Source organism: Maniola hyperantus, chromosome 10, assembly GCF_902806685.2.
Source record: "Maniola hyperantus chromosome 10, iAphHyp1.2, whole genome shotgun sequence".
Lineage (NCBI taxonomy): Eukaryota > Metazoa > Arthropoda > Insecta > Lepidoptera > Nymphalidae > Maniola > Maniola hyperantus.
This window is the reverse complement of record NC_048545.1, coordinates 10,190,085-10,210,410: the sequence shown is the minus strand read 5'-3', so window position 1 is coordinate 10,210,410 and position 20,326 is coordinate 10,190,085. Positions and strand designations below refer to the sequence as shown.

At 33.3% G+C, this 20,326-nt stretch overlaps 2 protein-coding genes and 1 long non-coding RNA gene across 4 annotated transcripts; 2 read left to right on the top strand and 1 right to left on the bottom strand.

The window, feature by feature from the left end:
• Window positions 1-2,188: 2,188 nt before the first annotated feature.
• On the top strand, window positions 2,189-8,346 carry LOC117985929 (solute carrier family 25 protein Shawn-like). Of its 2 annotated transcripts, XM_034972728.2 has the most exons (10): window positions 2,189-2,418; window positions 2,730-2,887; window positions 3,241-3,403; window positions 4,082-4,204; window positions 4,577-4,675; window positions 4,796-4,902; window positions 5,134-5,215; window positions 5,579-5,786; window positions 6,407-6,488; window positions 7,552-8,346. In XM_034972728.2, the coding sequence occupies exons 1-9, from the start codon at window positions 2,328-2,330 to the stop codon at window positions 6,441-6,443; spliced, it is 1,068 nt and encodes a 355-aa protein (XP_034828619.1). In that variant the 5' UTR covers window positions 2,189-2,327; the 3' UTR covers window positions 6,444-6,488; window positions 7,552-8,346. The 2 variants fall into 2 exon arrangements, with proteins under 2 accessions (XP_034828619.1, XP_034828616.1); XM_034972725.2 differs by lacking the exon at window positions 6,407-6,488 and having other exon boundaries at window positions 2,193-2,418.
• Window positions 8,347-9,061: 715 nt separating this feature from the next.
• Window positions 9,062-9,589, bottom strand: LOC117985933 (U6 snRNA-associated Sm-like protein LSm8). Its single transcript, XM_034972732.2, has one exon. It carries the CDS (start codon window positions 9,400-9,402, stop codon window positions 9,112-9,114), a length of 291 nt encoding a protein of 96 aa, XP_034828623.1. The 5' UTR covers window positions 9,403-9,589; the 3' UTR covers window positions 9,062-9,111.
• Window positions 9,590-14,576: 4,987 nt separating this feature from the next.
• Window positions 14,577-20,271, top strand: LOC138402937 (uncharacterized). The gene is made up of 4 exons (XR_011237242.1): window positions 14,577-15,136; window positions 15,639-15,788; window positions 16,095-17,204; window positions 17,776-20,271. It is a non-coding gene; the product is annotated as an uncharacterized lncRNA (long non-coding RNA).
• Window positions 20,272-20,326: the final 55 nt, after the last annotated feature.

Here is a 20,326-nt window from a genome sequence, read left to right as displayed (position 1 = left end):
GTTCTTTTCGGTCGATCTATATAAGGAAAGTAAATTATGGTGTCACCCCACGCTTGTAACAAACAACATCGCATCGGCAAACATCCGTCGTCCACATGTGGTCCACACACTTGCCTGTGTTTCTTGTCAAAGAGAATATTATAATCACTACGTTCTTGTTTGTCACAAGTGTGTGGTACACTTGGACGATTTAACCTAAGGACGCGCCTCGCATGATTATTCCCCTCTGTCAATAGTAATGGATTTTTAATCCACTGCGTTTATAAACACTGTTTGCGGAATCGATTTTGTCATTGTCAGAATCGTTTTCGATGTGTGACGACGTCTTACACGCTGGGTGAAAAATGCCTGTTTGTGCCGTTAGTGAGTGCAAGAACAAATCAAACACATCAAATTTACAAAAAGATGGAATTTCATTTCATAAGTAAGTATTTTTGGTGTAATAAACGCTTTCTATAAATTAAATTACATAAATTATTATAATAAAATAACAATCGAGAACTTTACCGATTCAGTAATTGAGTACGTAATAATTCGGTAGAAGCGAGTCACACTTCTCACGAGACTATATTTTGTTTTTTCTAAACAATTGCAACCCTCGATATATACAAATTAGGTTAAAATTTGAATACGCGTGAACAGCATGAAATTACGTAGTAGTACGATAGTGATTGCGGTTCGATTATCGATATCGATGAAAACATTTTCTTTATTATTAACGACTAAATTACCGTCTTCAAGTCAAGTAAAGAATAGTTATTATTAATTACCACAATTTTTTCGCTACCTATACTTGTAATAAAACTGGTCGATTTCTGTGATTTCACGTACTTAATACATTTAAAAAAAAATTAAAGCAACGCAATTTTAGTGATAGGCGCGAAATGTATAAAATTTATGTATTAAATCGCCAAGAATGTACATAACATTAACCTAATGGTAAATAATGACGTGTTAAAAATAGAAGAGGCCACCGTGTGTGTTTACTAATTTATTTTCATAGTATCATATCTGTCTTATGGAATTTTGCTGTGGGGTAAAAGCGGCAGGTATTGAGAAAATTTTTGCATTGCTAATTTGTAAGGGCAATACGTGTTATATTTAATAACTTACATTTAATTTTTTTGGACAAAGAGTACACCATATTGGAATTACCATGTAAACCCAATGTGCAATAAATAAATGATTGATTGGAAAGAAAAAAACATTTTATTGATTGATATACCTACTAATTATGTTTGGTAGGCTTTTGCGCGGTCAGGTTTATTTTGTATTATATAATAATATAAGTCATTAATAAGCACATTTTCACTATCGAAATTTTAAATGAAAATTTCGTTATATAAAAAAATACAAAAGATTAAAAATGATATAAAATAAGTAAAAAAGTATGTGCATATTTTTTAAATAAATATTTTTCTTATTTTTACGTTGCATTATTAGTTTTTGGGATAATTACCTATTAAGTGAGGTGAATGTATGCAAGAATACGCTACGCTGACCAAACACTGGTTTTAAGTAATTAAATACGAGTAATAAATTCTTACTTCTACTTTTGTTTCTGAAAAACTATCGAAATATTTTAAAATATCGATACGGTAGCATCGCAAATCAATTTGACTGTCTTACACTCGTAATGTCTTTGTATGTTGATGTATATAACTTATTAGTGTGCGTAAAATGTAGTAGTGTTGAAGATTTAGATATGTGTGTGTTAATAATGACACAAAACTTTGTTGAGTGAGTGTGTCAAGTTGTCTATGTAGTGTTTCCTCGTCCCGCACCAAAAGTGACAGAAATTTTTATTCGTAATATTAGGCGCGTTACAAGTCCATAGGTTAAATCGTCCAAGGTGGTACACAAAGAATTTGCAAGGACTACTACGTAGATGGTGGTACACCTGTATATTATAATACTCTTTGTGGTAGTGGTACACTAAACTATATAGTCTAAGGGCGGCATTAATATTAGATCTCTTCTTCTTCTTCTTCTTATTTTGCTTTATGCATTTTATGGCTTTCAGTAGTGTTACACCTTGGATGAATAATTACCCTCTATGTGCCACACCAAGCACAATGCACTTCGCCAATGTCACGTAGAAATTAGATCTCTTTTAGTGTCTTTTAGAAGCTCGCCATTTTAACTTTGTGTCAACTGTCAAGTGACTTGACAGTTGACTGAATTTTTTTGACTAAAAACATGACATATAATGACAGAAAAATCAAAAATAATTATAAGTCAATGAAACTATGAATTGAAACTATTATGATCACGTTGACCCATGTTATAACCCGTGGAATCATATTATTTATTTGAATTTTAATGCCATGATCCGAGAAGACGATCCTCAGTTTCGAATAACGCCGTTCCAGCAGATGGCATCGGCATGTTCTGGTGCTCTGATAACCTCTTTATTCAGTAAGTCTTCCGGTGTTCTCAAAGTTCCATTAACTCAATTTTAGTTATTTGTGCCCAAAAACTGTAACTCTTTACTCTAAGGAATAATTTAACAAAAGTGCCTAAATGACTAAAGCATCAAATAGAATTTTGTAGAGCGAGATTGAATGATAGAACAAAAATCAAATAACTTGTTGACTTTAACATTGTCCTCTAATAGGTATTATTAGTATTGATGATATAATATTTATACTATGTATATCTATCTTGAGAAGTATTAATCTTGAAAAAAATTATAAGTACTTACTGACTTAGTTTATTTATTTTTGCAGTGACACCACTAGATGTAGTGAAAATTAGATTGCAAGCACAACAGAAGGCTTTGTTGTCAAATAAATGTTATTTGTATTGCAATGGCTTGATGGAACACCTGTGTCCTTGTGGTGAATCAGCATGGATTCCTCGACGTGTACATTTTCATGGAACAATAGTAAGTCAATTATTTCAATACTGTGTACTTATCATTTCCGCTCTGTAATAATATCCTAACTAATAAAATGGACAGACATACAGCTCAAACACTTGGTTGAAAGGAACTTGTGATTTTTCATATTAGATTAATTTTTTCAATAAGTAATAGAAACTAAGGAGAGGGAAAAGTTAACTGTATCAAACATATCTATTGTGTTCAGAATGTATGCATTATAATCAAAAGGATAATAAGTTTGGATCAAGGTCAAATCTTCTGACTTGTTTTAAATTTAAAAAAAACATCTGTTAAAGTTGATATCTTTACTAAGTAATATTATAAAGAGAAAAGATTTATTTATTTATAATTTACAGGATGCATTCTACAAGATAGCAAAACTAGAAGGGATTCCTGCTTTATGGTCTGGTTTAAGTCCCACCCTTGTATTGGCTCTACCATGCACCGTTATATACTTTGTATCATATGAACAACTTAGGTACAGAATGAAAACTACTTATAACACTATGACTGGAAACTGTAAGTATGCTAACTTGTTAATTTACATTGAAAAGTATAGTTGTGCTGTGTTTCTTACAAATAAGCTTTAACATTTTACAGTGTTATTGTAAAAAGTCAAATTAATTTACAACACAATCAAGGCAATAACATCACACTTTAGAATTGTGTTTCTTTGCTTCTTATTGTGTTCTTGCGACTTGCATATAACACAGTTTGTACATGACATTAGAACATTACAAGTTACAACCATGTTATTGTTAGTAAGCTGACCTTGTCTTGTATGCAAGGCTAATGTTTACATGGTAATGCTTATGTCTTAAGCTTATACATTGTTGCAAGTACATAATAAAATATTTGACAAGAAATTGCTAAAAAGAAGGCTGTCTTAACCACTAGGCTATTGCTGTTTTCTTTTACTTCTACTTTTACATAGCCCTGTTTAATATTAAATAGATTCTATTGTGAGATATAAATTAAGAAAATGGATATATTAGTGATGGCCTAGTTGTTGCCACAGTATTTCTGAATTCATAACAGTATTAAACGTACATAACTCAAAAGAAATTCCTACACCTACACTTTGTCATGCAATGCCCCATCTCTACTCTAAACTATACATATTATTATTAAATCTCCTATCACCTGTAAGAGTAGGATGTCAATACATATACTAAAGATATTATTTTTATCTTTCAGTGGGACAACCAATGTGGATACCCTTAACAGCTGGTGCTACTGCAAGAACAGTCGCTGTGACTATTGTTAGTCCTTTAGAATTAATTAGAACAAAAATGCAATCCAAGAAGCTGACATATTCAGGTAGTAATTTTATTCTCTAATGCCAACATATTCTCATACTTATTAAAAGGCATGAAAACTTAATAATTATTATATTTCTACTAAAATATTATTATTATTCTTATTCTTATTTCTAATAGGCTTTCGCTGATGCGTCTATATCAGAAGTGCTTCGAGTTTTCCAAATGTTTGTCTAATTTATTCTTAACTGGTTAACAGAACTTGGCATAACCACATCCCTACGAAAAGGCATTTGTAAATTAGTTCCTATTAAGTAGTATTAGTTTTCATGTTGACATGTTGTGCCGACCCCATGTAGCGTGGGATAAGGTAAGGAAGAAGAAGAAGAGTTTTCCGATATTGTGTATAATATTGACCCTTATTTCTTCTCAGAAATCAACTTAGCATTACGTCAGGTTTTAAAAAATGAAGGATACAGAGGATTATTCCGAGGATTAGGATCAACATTGCTGAGAGATGTACCATTCTCAGGTAACAATATTACTATTAGAATACTCACTATCTATATCTTTATTTTATTTTAATATAATATTTTTCTAAATACTTCATCAGTATTAGAATATTCTTATTTATACTTGTTTTATTTTACAGCAATATATTGGACTACATTTGAATCCACAAAAAGATTTTTCGATAAACCAGATTCTGAAAAGAATTCATTTATATTTAACTTTTTCTGTGGTTCAGTAGCAGGCAGTGTAAGTTTTTTTTACTATTCTGAAACAACCTGCATGTGCATAGCAAAACAATTCCTAATCTTAATATTGCCATGCCAACAGCACATACCATTAATATTACGAAAATTTAATAGTATTATGCACTATAATTATTTACACTAAAACACATAAATTACATTTACATTAAACAATATTTATGTATTTATTATTTTCAAATTGTTTATTATTTATTTGTTATTATTTATTTTTTAGATTGCTGCATTTGTAACGTTACCTTTTGACGTTGTGAAAACTCATCAACAGATAGAGTTAGGAGAAAAGGAAATATATACAGGTAAAGTTGCTTAATTTAAATTATTCTTGTATTAGTAAAACCAGTCAAGTTCAAGTCGGACGAACACACGAAGGGTTCTGCACCATTGCACAAGAAATCTCAAAACAGTATGGTAAAAATTTATTTATTTATTAAATTTAGTAAACTAATTATTTAGTCGGGAATTATTTAGATCTTTAATTTCTTTGTGATGTAACCACAAATTCCGGTTTCCAGATTTTTTCCTTTACTTATGTTATAAGTCTGCTACCTGCCAAATTTCATGGTTCTAGAAAGATAGATCGACAACGAAGTGATCCATAAAGGTTCCTTTTTCCATCTTAAGTATGGAACCCTAAAAATGTGCATTTTTCCTATTTTCAGATGGCAAAACTCATCAAAGAGCATCGAATATGAAAGATATAGCTAGAAATATTTATAGTAATCACGGCATAAGAGGCTTGTTCACTGGTTTCTTGCCACGAATATTTAAGGTAGCACCAGCGTGCGCCATTATGATTGCCACATTTGAATATGGTAAACAATTCTTCCGGACATACAACACTCAGAAATATAGGGAAAAGATGCAAAGGTAATTTTTTATTATTGATAGTTTGTTGCTGCTTGATTAAAACGGTTGAAATTGTTAATATTCGACTTTACTAGTCTTTCTTGCTGTTTAGGTTTTACCTAAAATACTTTTGTAGTTGATACACATCTTTAATTATTTTTACTTATAGAAACTTACATTTTCTCATCGTAATAAAAAGGAACAACGAAAACGTCAATACAATACTTGTACTCTATGTTTAACAGAATTTTTTTAACTTATTTTGTTCTTTTTTCTTTTAATTTAAGAATTATGTATAGTATAAGTCCCGCAAATTGCGCTAATGCGCGTGGCCGCCTTTTTAGTGACGTCAGCACTAGACTGAAGTTTCGAGCTGATGGTATATTTTTATTTCGGCTGGCGTCAAAATGATGTCATTTCGATGTTAATGAGACATGGTTCCAGTGCAATAGCAATTTGTGAGACTTATACGCAACAGGTCGACATGACAATCGGGGAGGGAACGCCCTGCACATCCGCACAGCCCCCGCCCTAATCCGGGCGAGCGCGGGTGACATGCGAGTGTGCGGTACGTCCCCCTGCCTCATACCTCAACTGCCATCTCATCCTGTTGCGTACTATACTTGTCACTTTGATTTCAGACGTGGTATTGATATCGAAATAATCAAAAGCAATTAATTGGTATAAACTTCAAACTTTTAGGTGTTATCATGATCTTCTTAGGTACAATATATTTTTTATTTCCAAATATACTAGATTAATGTAACTCATACCTAACATAGCATAGTTGTTATTGATATTATTGTTTGTTGCTCTATGCAGTTTAGAATTAGATATTGCACAAAATTATATTGTAAATTATTTCTTTATAAAATGTACATCTTGGAGGAAAAGTTAAAAAACTATTAAGTCATAGTCAAGTGAAATCATTTATTCAAATTGGGTACTATTGTACACTTTTTGATCTATTATTGAATTTGTAAGATAATGATGTAATGGTGATAATTGATTATGTTAAGTTAAAATCAGTGACAGCCTAAAAATCTAGTGGTCAAGGCACCTCTGATTCGGTTAGGCACTCACTTGATTTAGTGGTGAAGGAAAACATTGTGAGGGAGACCTGCATGCCTGAGGGTTCTCCATAAAGTTCCCAGCTGTGTCTGAAGTCTGCCAATCCACTCTTGGCCAGCACAGTTGACTATGGCCAAAACTGTTCTCATTTTGAAAGAGACTCATATTCAGTAGTTAGGGATAGGTAGGTTAGTTGAAATACCCTTTTAGCTGAAATTGTATAAATTTTTTGTTAAAATCATTATTTTGTGAATTCATAAACACTTTAAAATGGCTCTGCTATATTAAGTTACATACAACTTAATATAATTTCCAATTGTTTGCCTCGTAGCTTTAGTTTTAAGTTAGCGTAATAATTATCACAACTATCCTGTATTCTTACTCTCTGTAATTTTAGTAACAATAAAGTTGTTTTAAATTAAATTAAAATTAAAACTATATCTTACAAATCTAACAACTGACAATCAAAAAGAGTAATTTATTACCTATTATAAATTATAAATAAACTAGCTGATCCCCGCGGCTTCACCCGCATGGATTTAGGTTTTTAAAGATCCCGTATATGTCACTCAGGAATAATGTAGATTTCTACTGGTGAAAGAATTTTTAAAATCGGTTCAGTAGTTCCAGAGATTACCCCCTACAAACAAACTTAACGACATTACCTCTTTATAATATTAGTATAGATTATTTGAATTTTGAATTTTTATTACAGGCACCAAGACATACTGCTTGTGGGTCAGGCATCAAGTAATACAGAGTACAGGTCCTTCTAGTATAAAGAAACTTAAATAAGTTGACTACATATTTGAAGACAAAATAAAGTATTTTAATATGAGTATAGATATTGCAGTGATAAGCTATGTAAGTTTTTGTAGTGAGTTTAATTGCTACACTTTCTTCACTTAATTTGTAGTTAAAACAATAAGGAGAATGGTTCGATCAACATTATAATTTATCAAAGAGAAAACACGACACGCAGCTTTTACAATAGACGTTCGCTCACATACAATGAAGTGAAAGGTGTCTAAATACACATTACAAATATCATCTTTTGAGTATCCTTAGAATATTTTATTGAACTTTTGGTTAGCTAAAATAGATGATAAGTTTAGTACACTAATGCATTCACCCTGTACTAAAACTATAGGTTGTAAATGTGTTGGTGTGTTAAAGGTATGAATGTTGAATGGGTAAGTCCCATTTGTGCCGTAGAACAATTGATTTTACTTTCCTTAATTGTTGTATAGAACTAAGTAAACACTTCTTTTTTCTTGCTGGAATGTCATCAGGATCATTTTTAGGGTTCCGTACTCGAAAGGATGCCAACGGGACCCTAAAAATGATCCTGATGACATTCCACAATGAAAAAAGAAAAGTCTTTTTTAATGTCAAAGAAAAACAAGTTCGAAGTAAATTGCTAGTATGTAGTTCTATGGACCAAATTAGGATAAAATTGTCTCATTTTGTCCGATGACATCAAGTTCTATGGAACAAATGGGACTTACCCTTTCGAATTAGCACTTTAAGACTTTAAAAAACATTTCATTCAAAGGTTAGGTACCCATTATTTGAACAATAACTATTTACCTTAATTATTTTTTGATTAGATAATTCATTGCAATGAATTAGAAAATTACATTTCCAAATACCTAGTATAGTAATGGGATAGTGATTTCTCCATGGCTGTTTGTATATACTGTTTTTGTAAATAATAGAAATTTCACAATAAAATTGAATATTATGTTAATTAGTTAAATAAAATGTTTTATTGACCTTAATTTTTTTCAATTTAATAGTGTGCAAAACAAGTAGTCTGATCTGAAGTTGCACAGATTCTAGATTAAGGATTAAAAATACACAAACTCGGCTGAGATCTATTTATGTTGACTGTTGTATGTGCAGTGCAACCTTGTGTTTAGCTAAACTACATGAGCATTGTCTCTGTCACTCATACCTATATAAATGATGTTTTGCCAGTCTCAACGACCGAGACAATGCTCTACAAATCTGCTATCTTCTAAAGGTTGATGTACATTACTGCCGCATACTGTACTTGTTTTGCCCACACTACCTACCTAAATCTAATAAAGTGACAGTGGTTATAGAACACATCCCAATGTGATATGTTCTATGAGCAATGTCCCCATGATTGAAGTTGAATACAAACCCTATAATTCAAATAGGTTACCACCACCGCCTGCACAAAATAAAAACATTTTAGCATATTAAAAAGATTTCATTTATTACTAAATTGGTCTTAGGTATATTTACGTCAATGTACAATCGGTCCTAATGGTTCAGCTCTAATGTTACCCAGGTCTAGTCTGCTGTCTATTGATTCATCAATTTGTCCCACTATTGCAATGTTATCTCCTCTAATTATGTGAAGGCCTAGTACTACTTGCGCCACTCCTGTTGATGATGAAAATACTCGTTCATGAGATTCATCTAAAATAATGTTTATTGTTTGGTCAAATCCCTTCAAGGTGCCAATAAAATTTCTGCCATCTGAAGTTATTACTGACACTGTTTGATTTATGTAGTTCTCCAGTCCAGATGCCATTGTTTTTAAAACAAATACTAGTCAGTCTTATAAATTGACGAAGATTTAAATAATGCAACTTTTATGTGGTATACCGTATACTATTTGGTAAATAAATGTTAATGTTTTCTTCTTATTTTGCTTAATATTTTCGACTGTTTTCGACACTTCGAAGGCGGCAGATTTTTTTAATAATTTGACAATTCAAAATCAGTGTTTTCACTCACGTTTTGCGTTTTGCCCTAGTTTCTATAGGTTATATATTTGCCCTAAATTATCTAAAAAAACCAGCCAAGTGCGAGTCAGACTCGCGCACCGCGGGTTCCGTACTACAGTCGTAATTCTTTCGATATTTTGCACGATAAATCAAAAACTATTACACATAAAAATCTGTTTTTAGATGTGCAGGTCTCAATGTGTAAAAGCCCTTTAATTTATGCTCCCCCACTTGACATAGTTAGTTATCTTATTTTGAAACTTGAAAATACTAATATTTGTTAATAAACACATTTTAATTTTTTTTTGGTGATGTAACCCCAAATTCACGGTTTTCAGATGTTTCCACTTACGTCTGTTTAAAAGACCTAACTACCTACTTGCCAAATTTCATGATTCTAGGTCAACGGGACGTACCTACTGTAGGTTTCTTGACAGACAGACAACAAAGTGATCCTATAAGGGTTTCATTTTTCCTTTTGATTTTTCTGCAACTGATCTTATTTGCAACCTTTTACGTTGCAAATCTTGAGATTATTTTGTGAATTAAGAGGTGTAGTCTTAAAGAAGTACCATTTACATATTATTATTAACTAGCTGATGCCCGCGACTTCGTACTTCGTACTTAAAAATCCTGTGGGAACTCTTAAATTTTCCGGGATAAAAAGTAGCCTATGTCCTTCCCCGGGTTGCAAGCTACCTCTGTACGAAATTTCGTCAAAAACGGTTGAACGGTTATGCCGTGAAAAGCTAGCAGACAGACAGACACACTTTCGCATTTATAATATTAGTATGGATTAAAGTACCTAGCTAAGAAGATATTTTCATTCTGCCTTTTGAGCCTGTCCCCACAATACAAAATAATAAAGAGTGGGGGGTGTTAAAAATATGATTGCTGCCTGAAGTTTAATTTTACCCCAAATCCAAAAACCCAGTCAACTTAAAAAATGCACTATAATACTACAGTGCGACAAGGTTCTTTTGGTGCGTGGCGAAAATCGGAACTAACATTGCCGTCAAGTGTCCTTTATTCTTGTTTGAATAGTCTAAGCCTTTGTTCTCAAACAGCGCCCCCTGTCAATGTTCAAGTGCCAAAAGAACCTTGTCGCATTGTATGCACTCTTTGCTGTGATTGCATGCTAAGGTAGGGCGAAATTTTATTAAGTGGAAACACTGCTTTAAATTGACTTTGACAAACTTGACATTTAATTTATCCATATTCTATGGATTTATCAAAGAGCATTGAGCAGCGTGAATAGCATAGAGATCACAGACCAATCATATAGGATAGAGATCACAAGAGATGGAGGAAATTAATCTATGGAGGAAATCATGAAGGTATCATTCAATGGGAGGTATAAAAACAGCTCGACCATAGGGGTGCAACTCCAGAACATTAAAAAATCGCAAATTGAAATTCGCTTGTGGTGCCATCTAAGCGCGAGTACGGCTAAACAAATAGATAACAGTTAATAAAAGACGTAAATAGATGGCGGGCACATTGTTGTAATTTTAAATTACAAACATTTGGACAGCCACAGTCACCGTCAGTGGTGCCAGATTAGGCGAATTACCGCCATTTAGGCTACCTCGGCGGGCCAATCGGCGCCCAAAAATCCCGATTGGCTACCAGTAACCATTTAGGCTACCAGTAGGGCGATTGTCTAAAACCGGTATCAATCATTATTACAATCTCAATTGTTCTGATTGGCTGAATTTGTGCAATCCTTGTTGCAACAATGCATTGTAGCCAATAGTGAGCGAGCATTAACCAATCAGAGATGATTGTGATCGTAACATTGTAGCTGTCAAACAACCGCGGTAGGGCCCCTGGAAGATAGAAACGGGCGATTTTAGGCTACTCAGCAGGCAAAATCCTAAAACAAATTCCTAAAGGCCGGCAACGCATCGGCGGCTCCTCTGGTGCTGCAAATGTTCATGGGCGGCGGTAATCACTTAACATCAGGTGACCCGCCTGCTCGCTTGCTCGCTATATCTATTAAAAAAAAAAAAAAACGGGCGAATTCAATTGGTAAAATCTGGCAACCCTGGTCACCGTTGAAGTTTAAAACTTTTCATGTTTTCGTGTATTGTTGTTTGTGCGGTTCTAAATATTTCTATTTCTGATAAATTTATCTGACCCTGCTTTGTTTACTGGACTCTGTGTTTCCTTTAACCACCTCGATAACTACCTAAGGATTGATTTACGGACTCGATTCATGCCTGAACGATTGACCACGGCTACGGATTACGGACTTGTTTTTGCTTTGTGAAAAGATTTTCTGTCGATAGATTTGTGCAGGGAAAATGCCACGGAGATCTCGATGTGTGTTCGGATGTGAGCAATTCGGTAAGTTTAAAATCAGCTCACTTGTAATCTAACACAAATCTCTTAAACGAGTCAAACTCTATGCTCCATTACACTAGCGGCACGCTATGATGGCCGGTTTGACACATTACAATAGTGATGTGGAATGTCAATTTATTCTCGAACAAAAAACAATTAAGTTTTGTTTTTGTACCTGATTAAATAGGTTTAATAAAACAAAAATGTATATGTTTATTTAATTTATTTGAACGAACTGAATATTTGAACGAAAATGAATATACATACTTTATATGCACACAAGAAACATATGAATACAAAAGATACCGAAAAAGGTGCCACAAAAGGCCATAATTAATCAGATTCGTCCATACTACTATTTTCACTGTCGTCACTGCTATCATCACATACATTAATAATTATATGTTCGTTTTCTATAATATTATCTATTTTCACATCTCTTTCATAATCTTCCCTTATTAATTTAACAGTTCTATTCACAACCTTTTCCCAGTCTCCTTTAGTCACATGTTCACAAGCTTCTTCTAATAATTTTAGCATTTTTTTGTGGTAAATGGGGGTTCTGTATTGTGTCTTGCAGCATATCCCTTAATTTGAGCCCACACCAACTCAATCGCATTATACTCACAATGGTAAGGCGGTAACCGTATAACTCTGTGCCCATGTTCTAATGCTATTTCGTCAATGACGTATCGGATCTTGGTTGGTTTGTTTTCTTTTAAAAGACGTACTAATTCCGCTTTTAACATATTCATGTTTGCATCTACGCCATTTTTACGAAGCCATGCGACGATATCAGCTTTCTTTTGGGATTGGGCAGGTGGCTTGTCAATTTGCATCGAGTGGTATGGGGCGTTGTCCATAATTATAATAGATGGTTCAGGGAGGCTACACAACATTGAGGTAAACCATTCAGTAAACTTTTCTCCATTCATGTCTTCATGATAGTCTCCAGTGGTTTTTGACGCAAAAGCCATGAGAGAACCTTCGACAAACCCGTTGATGGTTCCGGCGTGACAAATTATAAGTCGCGATCCTTTTCCTACAGGAACTTTGGAAGTAGATGCTGCTGTGTCATCGTTCCAAGAACGGCCTACAGTATGGTTAGCATTAAGCCATGTTTCATCCAAGAACACAACATTTTGCCAATTTTTGATTTCTTTCACTTGCCGTAAAAAAGTATACCTTGCCATCGCTATATCAAATCTTTCCATCAATATTTTGCGTTTGTTACATTTTTTGTATCGAAATCCAATGGTCTTCAAAATCTTCGTTAAAGAACTTTCCCCACCGAAGAATAATCCAGCTTCCTTCAGTGAATGCACCAACTTTTTTCTTGTTGGATACTCCTTCTGTAAATAGTAGCCGTAAACATGTCTTCGGATAGCATCGGCATCAAAGCTATCGATGCCTACGACTGGTTTTGCTCGTTTTCTCTTTTTTGGTGTGTGAAGTTTATTTTCTTCTGTGCCAGTCTCGCCATATTTTTTTTTAGTTATCCGTCTAACAGTTCGTTGTCCAATATTAAGCGCATCAGCTACGCGTTCAACCACTGACGTTATAGGTAAAATTGGCCCTCCATTTTGAGCTTCACGATCGAAATAGTTACGAAGGCGTATTAGGAACTCACGTGTCTGACTATTTAGAACAGTTCTCTGCGTACGTTCGGTCATATCGACGAAATCCACAACAAAGGGCTTGAACAGAGTCCAAATTAACGAGCAAGGGTCAACAGTAATGCAGTATCAATATTTGAAATCCAAAGCCAGGTCAAAACTATATCACAATCGCATTGCACTGACAGTTTATACTTTTCGAAGCAACGTCAATTCGAAACTGCTTTGTTTTGCATTGAGCATTGACGCGAGTTTGCCGGAGGTAGTAGTTGTGCTAGCCAGCGATCCTATGTGACGATCGTATTAGATTCCATTTTTAAAAATTTATTGATATTTTTTTGCGATTTCAGAGGTTTGTCCACATAGTGAAAATTGTTCATATTCACAAGTACATTCACCCCTTAAATGGTGCAAACTGATTTTTCTACACTTGTATACATTTAAGAAATCAATTTAATAAATAAATTTTGAGTCCTAAACCTAAAACTACATTCGATAAAATTTATGAATCTCTGCACATCACTATCGTCAATAAAGTAATACAATTATTTCCTTCAAAGTCGTTATCAATTAATACGGAACTTCATGAGCGGACAAACGTCAAACCGGCCATCATAGCGTGCCGCTAGTTTAGTACATTAGGTATTTTATCATGATACTAAATAATTCCTGCGATTTCGTCCACGTGGATATCATCCAAAAAACCATTTTAGAAATCCCGTGAGAAGTCCAATTTTCCGTGATAAAAGTAGCCTACAACCGTCTCCGATGCAAGCTATCTCTTCACCAAATAGATGATGCCCGCCACTTTGTCTACGTTGGTTTAGCGTTTTAAAGAATCCCATGGGAACTGTTTGATTTTCCGAGGCAAAAGTAGCCTATGTCCTTACCTGGATGCAAGCTTCTCTGTACCTTCTAACTTTTATCATAAACGGTTACACAAATTGACTGTGAAAAGCTAGCAGACAGACAGCCTGACATACTTTTGCATTTATAATATTGGTAAGGAGTATTGACTACTAATTCTGTACATTTTTTGTTTTGTAATTAAGTGTAGGTACGTAGGTACAACATTAGATATTATTTTGAACTTTAATGACTATGGTTTTTTTATATTTTACTAGCTGCCCCAGCGAACGTCTTACCGCCTAGTCGATTTCGGGCAATTCCATAAAAACCATCCTCGTACTTCAAGGAATATTATAAAAAAAGAATTAGCGAAATCGGTTCAGCTGTTCTCGAAATTTGCGCTTAGCAACACATTCAGTGATTCATTTTTATATATATATTATAGAGATTAAGTAAATAAGTACAATAAGTATAGATAATACAATAATATATTGCATATTTTATGTTACTACTTTTTCAGATGTTTTGCATCACTTTCCAAAACCTGGCCACTCCTCTTTGAAACGATTTCAACAATGGAAAGAGATAGTAGGACAAGATTTAGAAAGCAAGACTGATGATGAAATATATACGAATTATCGAATTTGCAATCACCACTTTGAAGATCGTTTTTTATACCATCACAGTAAAAGACTAGCAAAGACAGCATTTCCTTCTCTTAACCTTGGTGAGTTTTATTTATTAGTTATTACAGTAGAGAGGATTTTGAGAAATTACATTGATTGACATGTCAATAATAGGTCAAAGCACAGATTGTAGAAGCTTGAAAACACTGGCCAAGTGTGGGTCAGACTTGTGCACAGAGGGTCCCATACTTCAGTCGTATTTTTCGACGTTTTGCACGATAAATCAAGAACTGCTATGTAGAAAATAACTGGCCAAGTGCGAGTTGGACACAGCACATAGGGTTCTGTAATACACAAGAGTAAAACAGATCACTTTTCTTAACAAGCCGCAAAACTGTAGAGGTTTATTGTTAATATCAAAAAAAATCGACTTGGCAGCGCTACGGGATACCCCACTTGGTATCAAATGTAATAAGTACAAATGTTTCTATGGAATCTTCAAAACTGAAATCTCCTAATGAAGTTGCAGACAGAAACTAACTATGTATAACTAATAATTATAACATAAACACTTCTTCTAAAACTCTATTTTGCATATTTCAGGTGCCATTGATTCAAGTCTAGATGCTAATACAATAAATCAACCAGAAAGTTCTACACATAATCAATCGGTCGCTCAAAGTACCCCATCTGTGGTTCACAACATCCAAGCAGGATATTCTCAAACTCAGATTCAGAAAAAAATAATTACTAGTAAGTTGTGGCCATAAACAACAAATAATACACATACACACATACACACTGGGAGGTTACCTGGCTGGCACCCCACTAGACCTAGGTCTACTTAATTGTTATTACTTGTTTTTATCTGTATTATAAGTATTTTTTGTGTTCCTTATATGTAATTTAATATGTAATAATATCCAATAAATTTAATTTAATTTAATTAAATAAGAGATAAAAAATCTTTACTGTTTAACAAGATTTTAACAAGAATAGAGTATTGAAAATTGTCTAATAGTTAATGTATACTTAATAAAAACACCTTTTTTTTTTCAGGAAAAGCTGGTCAAAGACATGTGAATCTCAAAGTTCAGAAATTGTTAAGGAAAATAGTTAATTTGAAAAATAAATTATTCGAACAAAGAAACCAAGTAAAGATAGCAAAAAAAATGTCAAAAACAAAATTATTTAACAAGGTTCTAAAATACTTACCTATGCCTGCTCAAACACTTGTAAAAATGCAATTAACACAGCATAACAAAAAAAGCCGTGGAAGAAGATTTAATCATGCAGAAAAATTAATGTCACTCTCGATATATAAGAAAAGTCCAAAAGGCTATAACTTTTTGAGAAAAATGTTAACTTTGCCATCAAAACGAACATTACTGGATGTCCTTAAACAAATAACAATTAAACCAGGCTTAAACCCTGCGATAATTAAACTTTTGAAAAATGCGGCAGACAAATTGGGGATGGAGCAACGATTATGTGTATTAATCTTTGATGAAATGTCTTTGTCTCCATCCCTACATTTCAATACAGCATTCGATCAAGTAATCGGATTTGAAGATTTTGGGGGAAATGAAATTACAGAGAATATTGCTGACCATGTTTTGGTATTCATGATAAAGGGGCTAAAAGCTAAGTTCAAACAGCCAATTTGCTATTTGTTTTGCAAAAGTGCCACAAAGGCAGTAATATTAAAAAGGTGTATTAAAAACATAATTACACAAATTAATCAAACAGGATTGGCTGTCGTCTCAACTGTCTGTGATCAATCTACAATTAACAACAAAGTTATAAATGAGCTGATAAAAGAGACTAAAGTAGATTGTCTTAGATTAGGCAACGAGCCTAGGGATAGTAGTTTTGCTGTAGAAAATAATAATATATTCCCCTTATTTGATCCCCCACATTTGTTAAAAGGAATACGAAACAATTTACTGACAAAAGAATTAAGATTCACACAGGAGGACGAAGTAAAGACTGCTAAATGGATACATTTAAAGCTTCTGTTAGATATTGATGCAGGAGAAGATGACTTACGAATGTGCAACAAGTTAACAGAAGCTCATGTACTCATAGAGAAAATTCCGAAGATGAAAGTAAAACATGCTGCACAAGTTTTTAGTCAGCGTGTATCAGGAGCGCTACGATTTTGTGCAAGTAAGTACTGTTAATGTTCTGAAACTTTTAAAGACCTGATATTTGAAGACCTTCTTCACTTTAGAATTAATTCATCAGACTTTGGTACTACTTGACTAGCAAGGACTAATCTTATTCTCAATAATTATTTATTAGCAACATATATGGCGCTATTTTACATCTGTAATGTGATGATAGTGCAACTTTAAAACATCCACAACTCCATACTAATATTATAAATGGTTGACGCCAGCTCACTATTGGCTACAATGCATTGTTGCAACAAGAATAGCACAAATTCAGCCAATCACAACAACTGAGATTGTAATAATGATTGATGCCGGTTTTATGAAATCGACCCACAGCCCACCCAATTTTGACGTTTGGTATACAAATAACTTCTTAGGGAAGGACACTACTTTTTTCTCTGAAAATCATAGAGTTCATAGATTTTAAGAAACCTAAATCCACGCGGGTGAAGTCGCGAGCATCAGCTACAAATCCATGTAAATGTGGCCTGACATTTATGTATAAAAAAATATATTTAAGTATTTATTTAAGTATTTAATTTTTAATCTTTTTTCTTTTTCAGAAAATAATTTACTACCACAAGAGTGTGCTGACACAGCCGACTTGCTGCTATTATTTGATCGTCTTTTTGACTCCTTTAATGGAGGGTCTTATAAAAAGACCCATAAAATATATAAAAATTGTTTGAAAATGAACTCTGACCATTTTAAATTATGGGATGAAAGTGTGCCAATATTAAAATCAATGCGATTTAAGATGGAAACAAAAAAAAAAGATGGAACAGTAAGTATTCGTTATGAACAGGTTCCATCAATTAAAAATTGGATCCACAATATTAAAGTTATGAAAGAATTGTGGCTATATCTAAATGAAAAACATAATGTAACTAGTTTGTTAACGCGCTGTTTTAACCAAGATCCTGTGGAAAACTTTTTCTCCTCTGTGAGGAGCCACGGGGCTAGAAACACAAACCCTACCTGCCAGCAGTTTGAAAGTATTTACAAAACATTACTTGTAAATAATTTAAATTCAAGTCACTCATTAGGGGCTAACTGTGAGGAAGATCCTAACAAAATGTTACAAAATTTAGATTGTCTTTTGATAGAAAATGACATCAAAGAGCCCCCGATGAGCAATGAGCCAATGGATACAGATCTAAGTATAGAAAATTTGGCAGATAGTAGTTCAGAAATTGGAGACAAATTAATAATCTCTGAAACTAAAAAGTATGTGACAGGGTTTGTCATAAAAAAGCTAAAAAGGAATGTGTGTAAATCTTGTATAAAATGCAATAATGAATTGTGTGACACCACCCCACCTCAAGCAGATGAATACATACATTCTATCGATATCACAAGGAGATCTCTTTACCGACCCTCGCGTAACTTTTCAAATTGTGTGAGAAATATAATAAAAATAGTAAAAAGCATGTTAAAAAATGATCCTGGGAAAAGTGGCAAAAGTCAAATGATAAAATTATTAGTTGATCAGAGTACAAGTTTTGATTTTTTAACATGTGATACACACAAAGTCAATTTGAAAAATTATATAATAAATTTTGTGATCAAATTGATTATTCACAGCTGGTGCAATAATGTAAATAAAATTTTAAAAGGTAAAAATTCAGATACTGAAAATGATAGCATAAAAATTCAGGCGTTGAGATATTATCAAACACATAAAGGTAAATAATCTATTTTATGCAATCTAATGAAATCAGTAGTTGAATTACAGACTTCGTTTGATAAAACTAGCTTATGCTCGCGACTTTGTCCGCGTGGACTTCACAAGTTTCAACCCCCTATTTCACCCCCTTAGGGGTTGAATTTTCAAAAACCCTTTCTTAGCGGATGCCTACTTCAAAATAGCTATCTGCATGCCAAATTTCAGCCCGATCCGTCCAGTAATTTGAGCTGTGCGTTGATAGGTCAGTCAGTCAGTCAGTCACCCTTTCCTTTTATATATTTAGATAAGGGGAATCATTCAAGCTTCTGTCAACTATTGCACATTCGTAAGTCATCTTCTGCATCAATATCTAACAGAAGCTATATCCGTTTGGCAGTCTTTACTAAATTGTTTTCTTTAGTAAATTGTTTTGTATTCCTTTTAACAAATATGGGGGATTAAATTGTTAATTGTAGATTGATCACAGACTCTTGCCAATCCTGTGTGATTAATTTGTGTAATTATGTTTTTAATATTACTGCCTTTGTGGCACTAGTCAAATATAATATAATCTATATATAAAAGGAAAAGGTGACTGACTGACTGACTGACTGACTGATCTATCAACGCACAGCTCAAACTACTGGACGGATCACGCTGAAATTCGGCATGCAGATAGCTATTATAACGTAGGCGTCCGCTAAGAAAGGATTTTTCAAAATTCAACCCCTGAAGGGATAAAATAGGGGTTTGAAGTTTGTATGAAACTCTGTCAGTTTTGAAGTGTCTATAAAGTTTTGTAGTTAATATTTTTGCAATTTGCAGTATGACATATTTTATTAAGCTCATATGTTAAAATCTCATTGTTAAAGATCAACTCTAAGTGTGTGAAACAGGGGTTCAAAATTTGTGTAGTCCACGCGAACGAAATCGCGGGCATAAGCTAGTAAACATAAATTCCCATCAATAAAATCAATCTAGTAGATTGGTTTTATTGATTACTTGATTTAGTATAATTTATGTTTATTATTTTACAGTTTATTTACAGGGAATTTTATTTAATATAATTTATGTTATTTTTTTTTATTTTTAATATTACAATAAAACTTAAAGCTAGCTTTATGTTAATTATCTTTGGCTCATATAACAATTATTTTATTGTTTTCTGACTACACAAATACACCAATTGTGGTAATAATTTGAAAATTATTAAAAGTAAATAACCGAAAATGTTAAATTTGAATAGTAATTATTTCACAATCTTGCGGGTCTTGAATTTGGGTATGTATTTTATAGTGTTTACATACACTTCGTATTGTTTTCTATTCTATTGTATTTTATGTATCTACCTAGTTACGAATTTATGATAATAAATATTTACAAAACCTTAAAACCTTTTTCTTTCTATAATATAGTTATAATTAAGTAGCTCAAAGAGTCATAGTCTT

What these genes read in the sequence shown, in the direction of transcription:
- LOC117985929 (XM_034972725.2), top strand. Translation starts at nt 2,328, where the DNA reads ATGATCCGAGAAGACGATCCTCAGTTTCGAATAACGCCGTTCCAGCAG. An exon ending in TAACACTATGACTGGAAACT is followed by an intron (nt 3,404 to 4,081) that starts GTAAGTATGCTA and finishes TTTATCTTTCAG; the next exon opens with TGGGACAACCAATGTGGATA. An exon ending in TATAGGGAAAAGATGCAAAG is followed by an intron (nt 5,787 to 7,551) that starts GTAATTTTTTAT and finishes TTTTTATTACAG; the next exon opens with GCACCAAGACATACTGCTTG.
- LOC117985933 (XM_034972732.2), bottom strand. Translation starts at nt 9,402, where the DNA reads ATGGCATCTGGACTGGAGAACTACATAAATCAAACAGTGTCAGTAATA.